We start from the raw sequence: 12,770 nt of genomic DNA on the forward strand, positions 1-12,770 counted from the left end.
TAACATTTATATTCTTCTTCCAGGCCCATGGACCTCTCTAGGTCTCTGTTTCTTCATTGTAAAATGAGAGTGTTCGAGTTGGGGGTGAGGAATGTCCTAGATAATATCAAATGTAATTGCTAGCTCTGAATTGCTTATAATTCTAAGAAAGGCATATTTGAAGACATGGAGAAGAGTATGAGGAAACTGTTGATTTATTTTGTCTTCATATGAAATAAGTCTGCTGGTTCAGTTGAAGATAATTTTAAAGGTTAACACAGATTGCAGATAACCCTTCCTTTGGTTATTCAACTGTGCACTTCTTAGCCCTCTCTTACCAGACTTATGTGTACAAGTTAACAAATCAAGCAATAAGGAATTTGGTTTATTTTAGCATCAGACTTATAAATTGTGGGCAGAGGATCTACTACCTCTCTACCATCTTATTGCTTTCTGAGATATCTTCTGCCATTAATCTTGCCTGCACCAAAAAGGATGCCATTCAAGATATAACAAAAAGAGCTAGGCCTAAGAGCCAGAAGGATGGGATTCTGTCCTAGTTCTGCTATTGATTTTTTTAAAATGTTAGATTTTCATCTTTTTCTCATTTTTGAGTATAAAATGAGGATCCCAGATTAAGTTATGATTGTTCTTTCTTGCCACTCCCTCAAATCTATGACTCTAATCTTCTCTAGGAGATGGAAGTATCTACAAACCTTTATCTTTCTTTTGCGGTATGTGGAGGCGAAGCACGGAATCAACACTAGCATTAAAAAAAATGCTGGGAATAGGAAAAATGAATCAACTTCATGTTTATAGAGCTCAACTCATAGAGTTACTTTCTTAGGAATTAAAAAAGACAGATAAGCACAGTATTTATACCATAGCTCAATGCTCTGTCCTAAATCGTGACAATTTTATTCATAAACTTTCTTTCCTAATCCTTTCACAGAGAGGAAGTCGTGCCAGTGTAAGCTTCCAGATCACCTCAGAGGTCCAAAGTGGAAGGTCCCCAAGGCTCTCTTTTTCTTCAGGGAGTCTAACTCCGGCTACCTATGAAAATTCCAACATAGCGATTTATGAGGTAGGATACCTTATCTGCTGCCTTCTTGGGTTTTAAGATGAGGCAGTGACTTAGAACTTAGTCTTTTGGCAAAAATATTGAGGCTTTTGGTAAATCTTTTTTTTTTTTTTGGTAATTTTTTTTGTCCGTTAGCGACTTGTGGACTTGTTTGATTGACATTTTTGACGATGATCTTCCTTGGCAACTAATCTACTTATTTACAACTTCATTGATCTTTCAATGTCATGTATTTACTATGTATGTGGGAAAAAAAAGTCCATGAGACTCAAATACTTAACCATGTCACTCATTCCAGAAGATATATTAATGTAATAAATGACTGTTTCCTGAGCAAACTGTCTGTGATGGGATGTCTAGAGACACATTTGTATAGAGTAAGGGTTTGGGACAAACTCTTCCTTTCAAATTCTGGTTGTTTCTTCCTATACCTGTTATCCTCTAATATTATTGAAATTTAAAAAAAAGTTATTCATTTATTTCCTTTTTTCAGCCTACACTGTCTCTTGGAGTGACAGGTTGTGTAAAATAGAAATCCTTTTTACTTCACTTAAATTTCTGTCTTTCAAGCTTTAAGAGACTACCCCCAATCCCTTGTTCTAAGACACTGGAATTTGGCAACCAGAACAAATCTTGCATCAGTTGGAGAGATGAGCTGTTTCTTCTCAGCAGGAAAGAGTTAAGCAGGGGGTAAAAGGGAAACTAGACTGTCTTTTGGTTCCTCCAAAGTGAGGCCTTCCCAGTGTGGTTTCCTTGTTTTGTTTGAAGATACTCCCAAAAGCAGCAAACATTAGCAACTTCAACAGAACTACAAAGAAAGTCCAAAACAAGTCAGAATGAGTTTTCAGGTTGTCTACCATATTGAATTTTCCAAGTGAAAGCTCTCCTCCATTGGATAAGTAATTGACAGATACTTAAAACACCAAAATTAGCATAGTATATATTTGTTCAGTGTACCTGAAGTGCTTTGTGGCAGGAAACCTCTGGGTCTTGCCTTGCACTTAATTTAATCAAAGAAGAGATTTGCTTCAAATGTAAACCTGAGGTATTAGGGAATTGACAGCTCTATTCTCTCAAAGACCAAAGACAAGATAATCATATAACTTTTGAATGTCAAATGGAATGGGGCTGATGGCTTTAAAAATGTATTGACACCTTTAACATTCTGAAGTAAATATCAATACCTAAGACAGTCTCTTGGTTTTTCATCTGTAAATTGAGAGATTAAACTAAATTCTTAATCTTGGCTGCTCATTAGAATCTCTGTAGGAAACAAACGAACAAACAAAACTCTATGCCCAGGCTCTACCCTAGTAACTCTGATTCAGTTGGTATGGGGTAGCCTCAGGCATTGGTATTTTTTTTAATTTTCCCTATATGTGCAGCCAGGGTTGAGAATTGCTGGATGAAGAAAACTCTAAGGCCTCTTCTGGCTCAGATCTGCTGTGATTCTCTGATTCTGTGGAAGAATTTGTGTGTTGAATCGTGGTATGTTTTATTTGGTGGAGCTAGAAGGGTACAGTGTAGAATTAAGAAGGGAAAAAATAAACATCTGTATGTAATTGGCCTTTAAGAATCTGTCAGATATTTCCTCTATTTGGAAGGAGGCAGACAGTTGAATTAGTTCCTGTAATGACTGTTGTTTAGTCAGATCATGAGTATATCTGAACTGTGTAGGCCAAAGGGGGACTTTCTCTGCACAAAAGAAAAGTATTAGTAAGAATAATACCACACCATGAGGTCAAGATTAGGCTGATGGCAGGGTGCAAAGGAAGGCAGGTAAAGCTAGAAAACTGACCCACTGGAGCAGAAGAGGATCCTGGGAGAGAGTGGAAGTTAATTGAATCAACAGACCAAACAAAGAGGTCCTGTGTGCTTTCTGAAATGGCCCTCTATTAAGAGTGTTTTTAAATAAGATGCATGATCTAGTTTCTGTTTAAAATAGATCGAATTTTCATAAGAATTTTTATTGGAAAATCTGGAAGTTCCAGCCGATGTGCCTGATGTAGTATATACCTAATAACAAAGGACACGCTTCTCTAGGATGTACCATAACGTTGTAATACACAATAACACAAATTCACACTTTGATTATGGGCACAGATGCATAACCTTTGGAATTGTACAGGAAAATCAGCCCTCATTTCATAGATACTCTTTGAGATGTAAAAGGAAAACCAGCCCTCATTTCATAGATACTCTTTGAGATGTAAAAGGAAAACCAGATGAGCAGACTGCTGGGGAGAAAGAGCTGTGAATGACAGATGCAGTACGAACATGTCAGGATCTGCTTTAATAGCCACAGTCTAGGGGAGAGGGGTATAGAGGGCAGTAGTGCAACCCTGACACACTCAGAGAGAAACCACTGGACTTACCCTCCCTCTTCCTTCTCTGATTCCTTTTGCCTCTCCACCTCTCCCTGTGTTTTTCTCTTTGTCTCATTTCTATCTCTCCCTGACACACCCTCCCCATTCATCTCTTTCCCAGAGCCATTGTCTTCTATCTTCCTACCATCTATGTCCCATATAGCTCTCTCTCTACCAATCTCCTTTTCACCAACCACATTCTCTCTCTCATCACAGAATCAGATCATCAAAACTGACAAGGACCTAAGAAATCATCTAATTTGTCTAACTCTATCATTGAGGAAACTGAGGCTCAGGCCAATGAAGTGGCTACCCTGAGGCCACCCCTGAATTTGAGGCAAAGCTAAGTCTAGAACCCAATTCTCTTGACTCTTAGTTAATACAACATGGCCTTAGTGCAGAACTGATGGACTTTAAATTACTTCTAGAAACTTTAGTGGATAGAGTTTGATGTTTCTTCCTCTTAATTAAAAAGTGAATGATGAGTGAAGCATTCTATCATTCTTTCTCTTAAAAGAGAAACAAAACAAATAGAGCATGTGTGGTAAAGATAAAAACTGCCCATTTCCTCCCTTTTCCTCATGATTCATAAAGTAGGACACACACAGACTCAATAAAAATTTGCTTATAAAGTTTGTGAGAATTATTTAAACCTTAAAACAAACACACACAAATCCCCCAAATCAAAGAAAGCCCATGGGAGGAAAGAGCAACAAAGTGGGAGATGGAAGGCCTTGGTTCTGTTACTACCTAGCCTTCTGACCTTAGGCAAGTCATTTAATCTCTTCAGGCTTCAATTTCTTTAAATATGAAGGGAATGGACTAGGAAATACCTAAGACCCTTTCCAGCTCTCAAATTTGGTGATTTGGCAGGAAGAAAAATCTCTGCTTAACTACTTGTAAAAGTTAATAAGCAAGAGAGAAAGCTAATCCTTGTCTGTAATAGGGTCCAGTCCAGGAAGAAGGTATCAGGTAGTGGGTACAGGCAGAGTCTAGGCTGTCAGTACTGATGTTCAGGTTGTGTACTGCACAAAGGAACCACATCTAAAAGGGTACTAGTCATGTGGTAGACATATACTAACTTATATGAGAGTGGTGTAGGAGTGGGCAAAGAGATTTTGGCCTCCCAGCCTAGTTCTGGAACGAGGTGGCAGGAGGAACCTTCTCATATCTGCATTTATACCAGCACATCTGACTATGCACATACATAGTCACTGGTAAAAATGTATACTGGGCTTTGTGCTATCTTGACAATATCCCAAGAATTTCTTGAGGTTATTCCTTTCTTCTGCCTAATGTTCCTAGAGGCCCAATTTCAGCTTCTTACCTCCACCTCTACAGCCTGACTCCAAACCTGACAAAGAGGCCTCACCTGGGAGGCCAGGCTGGATGATATGTAGAGTAACAAAGCTGCTAGTGGAATGTGTTCCTTGGTGTCTGGAGGATGTACAAGTAAATGAAAGTGCGGTCCATGCACATATGTGTGTATCTGAGGCTATTGCTCAATATTACAGGGCTGCCGCAGGCTGCAAAATAATGTTCTCAAATAATTATTTTTTATTTACTTAAGGGAAAGCACCCTTTCTAATTAGCACCAAGGTGCCATAGTGGCTAACAGAGACCATGTCCTGAGTACTATAATTGCAAAGGTACTAGGAAGGCTTTATTGCCTATCAGTATATAATCCACAAATTGGCTGATTTTGTAAATTCCCAGTTAGAGTTTTATTCTTTCAGCTTAAGCCTTAGCCTTTGATCCTTCTAAAGGGCAAAGTCCTCTGAAAGCTAAAATTTCAAGCTCATGTCAGGCCCTCATGACTTCCATAACTAAGTGAGTAGGTGTGGGGTAGGGCCTTAGAATTGGCCTTTCTAACCAGTGCCCAGGTGACTATGATGTAGCTGATCCAGGGCCACACTCCGAGGATTGCTGGGCAAGAGACCAGGAAATCTGCCTTTGGTGCTTTGACCATCTGGCTGCAGGAAGACACTGATCCTGGACTATTTTTCTCAACTTTGTGAGCATGAGCTTGGCTGGCAGTTTTGTTCAGCTGCTGAAGATCTCTGAAAGCCATTTCCTAGTTAAATGGTTTCGAGCTCCTTGGCTAGAAGATGCTCTCTAACACAAAGTATTGGCAAGTAACTCAGATGCCTGCAGCTCCTATTACTATCTTTTGCCTCCGGCAGGTCTCCAGATGCAGTGCCACAGCTGGATATATTCCTTAATAAGAGAGTGGCTATACTCTCTTATTCTTGGAATTTGACTGCACAGAGCTCTCTGCTTTATTATCTCTACTTGATGACAAATTGGTGCAGCCTGAAATGGGATCTCCAGGCTATAGGTAATAGATGTGAAAGCACTTTGAAGAGTAGCGAGCACTGTGCAAATGTAAGGCATTATTATTATTACAGAGAAAAAGGAATCTATATATGTATTGCTTTTTTCAAATTTGGGTTGGACAGAAACTAAATAGGGCTTGGTGACTGATGAATCCTTGAGGCTGTGCACATAGAAGAAAATTATCTATCAGGCAGCAGTGTTAAAGTGAAGACAATAAAATAATTGTTGTTTTTGACTTGACAGCAGCCTTAGAAATCACTGCTTTGTGCTTAAAAAGTCAGAAATAGTCTTCTGAAAGAGTCTAGATTACTCATATTACTATGGTAGTACCTTTGTACATCCAAATAAAAAATGTTTACTCTGCGTTTAAGCCAATCAGTTTATGATTAAAGCATAAGAAGCCCCCCGAATGGCCTGTCCCACTAGAGAAAAATGGATCAAGGTAAATGCAGGAAACATTTGCTGCACTACATTGCCTGCCCTACATCTCTCGCCACAGACGCCTCAAGGCAGTGAGAATTGCAACCACCGACCATCACCATTAGTTGCAAGAAACCTGGTGCTACATCACTTAGCTATGAATAAGTGAAATGACCTAGCACTTTCTGCAGTTAGTTAAGGAAGTCTTGGCAGAGAGCAGCATCATTCCTTTGGGAGTCTGCATACCTGCAATTATTTCCCTGTCTTTAGTTAATTGGAATTTTAACCTTTGACTTCTCTGCATGATCTCCTTTTTAGCTCTGAATACAGAATGTCCGTGGAGTAAAGGGTGACAGAGGAGGAGCAAAGCTCGTTTGGGTTGATGGTCTAACTATAAACCCTTCACGTGGAAGAGACATTGCTCTAAAGCTGTTGGCAACTAAGTCTCATCAACACTCTTTACCTTTTCTTTCTAGGGTGATTGGGTATGGCTGAAAAAGTTCCCCTCTGGAGATTTTGGAGACATTAAATTCATCAAATCAAGTGCAAGTGATATATTTGAAATGGTATGAGAAGCCCATTCTTATATATATATATCCCCCTTGAAACCAATCCTTTCTCCAAAATAAGTAATACCAGCTGTTAGGAAGATCCCTTAACAAACCAGTGCAGGGAGACTACAGGGTTGCTACTGATATGACCATATGATGCAATGGTAAAGGTATGGGCGCTGGAGTCAAAGAGACATGAAGGATTCAATTCCCGGCTCTACCACTTAAGAGATATATTAACTTGGGCAAGTCACCTAAACTCTCTGAGCTTTATTTTCCTTATTTGTAAAAGGAGTATATTAATGTCTGCTTCCCAAGGTTGAGATAATACTTATAAGGCATCTTGCATATTTCCTGACATACAGCTTCTTTGTAGAATGAATATAGTTATTATTAAGTACATATCCCATAATCATTCAAAATCTCCAGTTGCCTGACCTGGAAAAGTCATCTGGTAATTTCTATTTACATAAGAAAAATGATGGTTTCCCAGTCCCACCAATCATATTCAAAATTCCTTGGATGGGTTGTTTAAGGAAGCGGCCTGTAGATAAGGCAGGGATGATAATGATTCCTCTCAAACCATTTAAAATCCTGACTCCTCCTTGAACTTAGAGTTCATAAAAGATTTGTGGAGATAGTCTCAGGTTCCTTCAGACTCATAAAAGTGGAATTTTTAGAAGATAATGATAGATTTCTTCACATTTATGAGTCAGTCAAGTTCAAATCAATCTAACAGGTTTGAATAGGCACCTGCTACATCTCGACCACTGTACTGCTGTACGAGTGAGGAAAAAAAGGAAATGGGCAAACGGAAGGGATGCAGCCGATGGTCGATGCACTGTGCTGCAGGGGTCAGAATGAGATGTTATAATTTGGTATTTCCTTTACATGTGATTTTGATGCCTGGAGGTATAGGAAAAATTATAAGAGATGAATCCAGGAGGGGGACAAAGGTCAGAGCTAGGATAGGCAGTTCCAGACTGGTTTGATGATCTGGAGTGCTAAACAGAGAGCTAGATCCAAAGTATGAAGCCAAACAGTGCCAAACCTGGGGGAACTGGTAAACTAGAGGTATGGAAATAAGAAGATAGGTATTGATTCAAGGTAGAGTGTGTCCATGATATCTTTTTTGGGTAATTTTAGACTTTGATATAGTTTCAAATTTACAGAAAAGCTGCAAGAATAACTCAAGGAACTCCTGTACACCTTACACAGATCCAACAATTGGTTACATTTTGCCTAGTGCTTTTCATTCTCTATTTATAAATTTATATACAGTAGGTCTTCAGTACCCACAGGTTTCCTATGCCCTGATTTAATGAACCACTGACTGATTGAGTCTGCAGATGCAGAACCAGTGGATAACAAGGGCCCACTGTATTATTTTACATAAGAAACTTCAGCATCCGCAGATTTTGGTATCTTGGGAGTCCTGGAATCAATCCCCAGTGGATACTGAGGGATAACTATATTCTTTTTATATGAACCATTGGAGAGTAAGGTGTAGACATCATGCCTTTTACTTCTAAATACTTCAGTGAATTTCCTAAGAACAAAGATATTCTTGTACATAACTATGGTATGATTATCAAAATCAGAAAATGTACATTGATACAATAATATTATCTAAACTACTGTCCATATTTTAATTTTATCAATGGTCATAATACATTATAGTTAATTTTCCCCCAGGCCAGTTTCCAGCCCAGGTTCACATGTAGTTTGTTGTCATGTCTCTTTAGTTGCTTTAATCTGAAACAGATTCTTAGCCTTTCTTTGTTTTTCTTCATCTTGATATTTTTTGAAGAATTCAGGTGAGTTATTTTGTAGATGCTCCCTCAATTTGGGTCTGTCCCATGTTCTTCATGGTTAGATTTAGGTTATGCATCTTAGCCAGAATGCTACAGAAGTCATGCAGTGTTCTTTTCAGTGCATTTTATTGGGAGGCACACAGTGCCAATTTTCACAATACTAGTGATATTAATTTGATCATTTGTAGGTGTTGTCTACCAGATTTTGCCACTGTAGGGTTACTGTTATTTTTCCTCATTGTAATCAATACATAATTTATAGAGAGATACTTTGAGTCTGTATACATACCCTGTTTTTCATCCAATTTTTCCCTACTTACTTTAGCATCCATTGATGATTTTCTAACTCCAGCATTCTTTCCATGTTTATTTGTTGGCATTGGTATTACAAGAAAGAGCCTTATCTTCTTTACCATTTATTTACTTATTCATATATATACATCGGTGTGCATGTATGGGTTTTAATTTTTTCAATTATCTACCTACATATCTATCTATCTATCTATCTATCTATCTATCTATCTATCTATCTATCTATCTATCATCTGTTTAAAACCATGAGTTCCCAGTAAAACCTCCAATTGTAATTGAATGCCACAAAATTCATTCTGTCCTTTCCCTTTTTCATATTTGTAACTCCTTTCTCCAACAGTTAGAAAACTGACTCCCATTATCCTCATGACATCTTTTTGTATCCTCTTACTAACTTGTGTTGCCATGCCAGGTGCCGATAGTTAATTCAATCCTAACATGAAGGAAAGTCAGAGTTTTCCAGAATTTACCATATAAAAGGCCCTAATTCCTTTCTAGTGCATTTATGAAGCAGGAGGTGGATCTGATGATGCTATCACTGTGAGTCCAACACTGCCTTGACTACTTATGTGCCTTCATGACCTTAAAATGCTTGAACTGGGTATCAGGGGCCAGACTGGAAAGCATATCTTGGTGAGTCAACTATAGAAGGGAATCCTGCACAATCAGATGGATGTTCCTAAAAGGGAAACAGCTGGAGTCAGAAGGTCAAAGGACTGATGACTTCCAACATCTTTTAGGGTTCCAATATCTGCAAAAGTGTACGCAGGAAAATCAGGCCTTATCTATCTCCTAGTTTCATGTTCTTTCCTATCATCTGGAACTGATTGGCATACTCTTTGAACTATCTCATTTCATGGCTACTTAATACCTTACCATATAATCTATAATCATCTTCTTTTCCATTCCACTTTGGCCATCCTCCACTATCATTATACCTGGGCTTCATCATTATTTATAATTGCTACTGAAAATGCTTCACTTCCAAAATCAGATTCAAACATCACACTCTCTGACTATAGTCTTCTCTTCTTTCAACTGTGCCTATATTTTGCATTGAGTCTTCCAATCTTCTGACGTCTATTTTTTCCCATCCCACAAGCCCTTCTTTTATCATCTTTCATGCCCCCCTTAGATTCCATAATTTATCATTTGAACACATTCTTATTTCTGTCTTTTTGGTCAGATATACCTACAAAACTCAAATTCTGGATGATCCTAATTCTTAACTTTCTTTATGCCTGCAGAAAGTCATGAAACAAGTATATTGTTTCCACTAAAAATTCACTTTTCTCACCTTAAAATACTCTTTAACATTGTCTTTTAAGTCAATTATAGTACTTCATTGGTTAATTCACTTTCTACAACCCGTATTTCAGTTTCTCCATCTTCCTTAAACCTTCAATATCCTTCTTTTCCTCTATTTTTATTACTACCATCCTGGTCCAAGCCACCATCATCTGCCACTAGAACTGCTGCAATTGTCTTGAGAGAGAAAGATAAAGAGAGAGAGAGAGAGAGAGAGAGAGAGAGAGAGAGAGAATTTATTTTTTAGACCAGTTTTAGGTTCATAGCAAAATTGAGCAGAAAGTAAAGGGAGTTCCCATGTACCCATGCCCCTACGCAGGCACAGCCTCTTCATTATCAACAGCCTGATGTTATAATTGATGAGCATACATTGACACATCATTATTACCCGGAGTCCATAGTTTACATTAGGGTTCATAGGGTTCTTGGTTTAGTACATCCTATGGGTTTTGATAAATGTGTAACATGACATGTAGCTACCATTATAGTAACATACAAAATAGTTCTAATGTTCTAAAAATCCTCTATGCTCTGCCTATACCTCTGGCAATCACTGATTAAATTGTCTTTTAATTACTGTACCTACATACACTTTGACCACTCTTAAAACTTTTCTCTACATTGCAGTCAGAATCAAAATCAATCCTGATCTTGTCAGTTCTCTGCTTAAATCTGTTTAAATAGATCCTATTATTGTTCTCTTTGTGTGGAGTTTTAAAATTAGAGGTTCAGTTTTTTGAATAGATACTGGACTAGTCAAACTTCCTATTTCTTCTTGTACCCATTTCAGTGAGTTATGGCTTAAAAGGAAGTTGTCCATTTCATATATGTTGTCAAATTTACTGGCAAAAAGTTATACATAATATGCTCATGCAATATGTTAAATAGCCCTATGATTTGCAGTGATCCTCCTATTTTCATTTCTGATATTGATATTTTGTGTTTTCTCTTTCTTGATCAGTTTTACTAAGGGGTTATCAATTTTATTAATCGTTTCCAAAAATCAACTTTTGGTTTTGTTGATTTTTCCCTCTTGTATGTCTGCTTTCTATTTCATTGATTTGTATTCTTATTCTTTCCTTCTACTTTGTTTTTAATTTTTTGTTCTTTTTCTAGTTTTTTTGAGCTGGAAGTTTTTATAGTTGATTTTAACCTTCCTTAATTTCTAATATAGTCACTGTAAGCTAGAAAATATCCTTTAAGTACTTCTTCAACCACATCCTGGAACTTTTTCTTTTATTTTTAAAAACTTTTATTATGGAAAATAGTAAACATACAAAATACACAGAATAATATAAACAAACTTCATATGACTATCACCCAACTTCAACAATGATCAACATTCTACAATTATTATTTCATCTGTACTCCCACCCACTTACCACATCTCTGTTGGTTATTATTATTGTTGTTGTTAATTTGCAGTTCTATATTTTTCAGGTACAGTTAAACACATTGAAATGCTCACATCATGGATATATAACTTTGATAAAGGGATATGCTCATATAATCTAGACTCCTATCATGATATAAAATAGGAGTCAGCAAAATATGGCCCATTGGCCAAATCTGGGTCATGGCCTGTTTTTAACAGCCTGGAAGTTCAAATTGTTTTTGTTTCTTTTTACATTTTTAAAGGGTTTTAGAAAAAGAAAACAAAGATTATACATCAGAAACTGTATGTGATCTGCAAAGCCTACAATATGTACTATATGTACATTTACATAAGAAGATTGCTGACCTTGACATAAAACATTTCTTTCTCTCAAGAAAGTTTTCTTGTTTCTTGGTAAATTTTTGCGCCCCCACTCTCCACCAAAAAAAAGAAGAGACCATTGTTCTGGATCTTTTTTAGTCTTTCTTGCATTAATTTTGCTTATCTTATAACTTCATATAAATGGAATCATACAGCATACTGACTGATTCATTTATGTTATCGTGTGTATAAATAACTTGTTTTTTTCATCTGAGTAGTATTCAATTGTATGAATATAACACAATTTAATTATGTTTGTCTGCTGATGGACATTTAAGTTGATTCCAATTTTGGCTATTGTGAATAAAACTGAATATGCTTTTTACAAATATTTTATGGACACATATTTTAATTTCTCTTGGGTAAATACCTAGGAGTGGAATCTTTGTGTTATAGTATACATTTAACTTTATAAGGCACTATCAAAACTTTCCTATTTTAATTCCTACTCACAAGTTGTGAGAGTTCCATTTGCTCTACATCATCACTAATATTTCATATTAGTCTTTATAGTTTTAGGCATTCTAGTGGGTTTATATGGTTATCTCACTGTGTTTTCAAATTTTTTCTTTTCAATTATGATAAAAATAATTTTAAAAATTGCCATCTCTAAGTGTGCAGTTCAGTAGTGTTCAGTATATTCACATTATTTCGCAACAGATCATCACAACATTTTCATCTTGCAAAACTGAAACTGTACCCATTAAACAAAGCTCTCCTTTTCCCTACTCACCCTTAATACCTAGCCACCATTCTATTTTTTGTTTCTGTAAATTTGACTACTTTGGATATCTCACATAAGTGGAATCATACAGTACTTACCTTTTTTTGTGACTGGCTTATTTC

The 12,770-nt window shown here is 37.0% G+C and overlaps 1 protein-coding gene across 1 annotated transcript in view; it reads left to right on the top strand.

The window, feature by feature from the left end:
* Nucleotides 1-12,770, top strand: part of GUCY2F (guanylate cyclase 2F, retinal) — a 101,390-nt gene that overhangs the window by 45,082 nt on the left and 43,538 nt on the right. Inside the window, exons 7-8 of the mRNA XM_072956336.1 lie at nt 932-1,063; nt 6,660-6,749. Of these exons, the coding sequence (XP_072812437.1) occupies nt 932-1,063; nt 6,660-6,749 (222 nt within the window). The remainder of the gene's footprint in view (nt 1-931; nt 1,064-6,659; nt 6,750-12,770) is intronic.

This window comes from Vicugna pacos, chromosome X, assembly GCF_048564905.1.
Source record: "Vicugna pacos chromosome X, VicPac4, whole genome shotgun sequence".
In the NCBI taxonomy this organism is placed as follows: Eukaryota; Metazoa; Chordata; class Mammalia; order Artiodactyla; family Camelidae; genus Vicugna; species Vicugna pacos.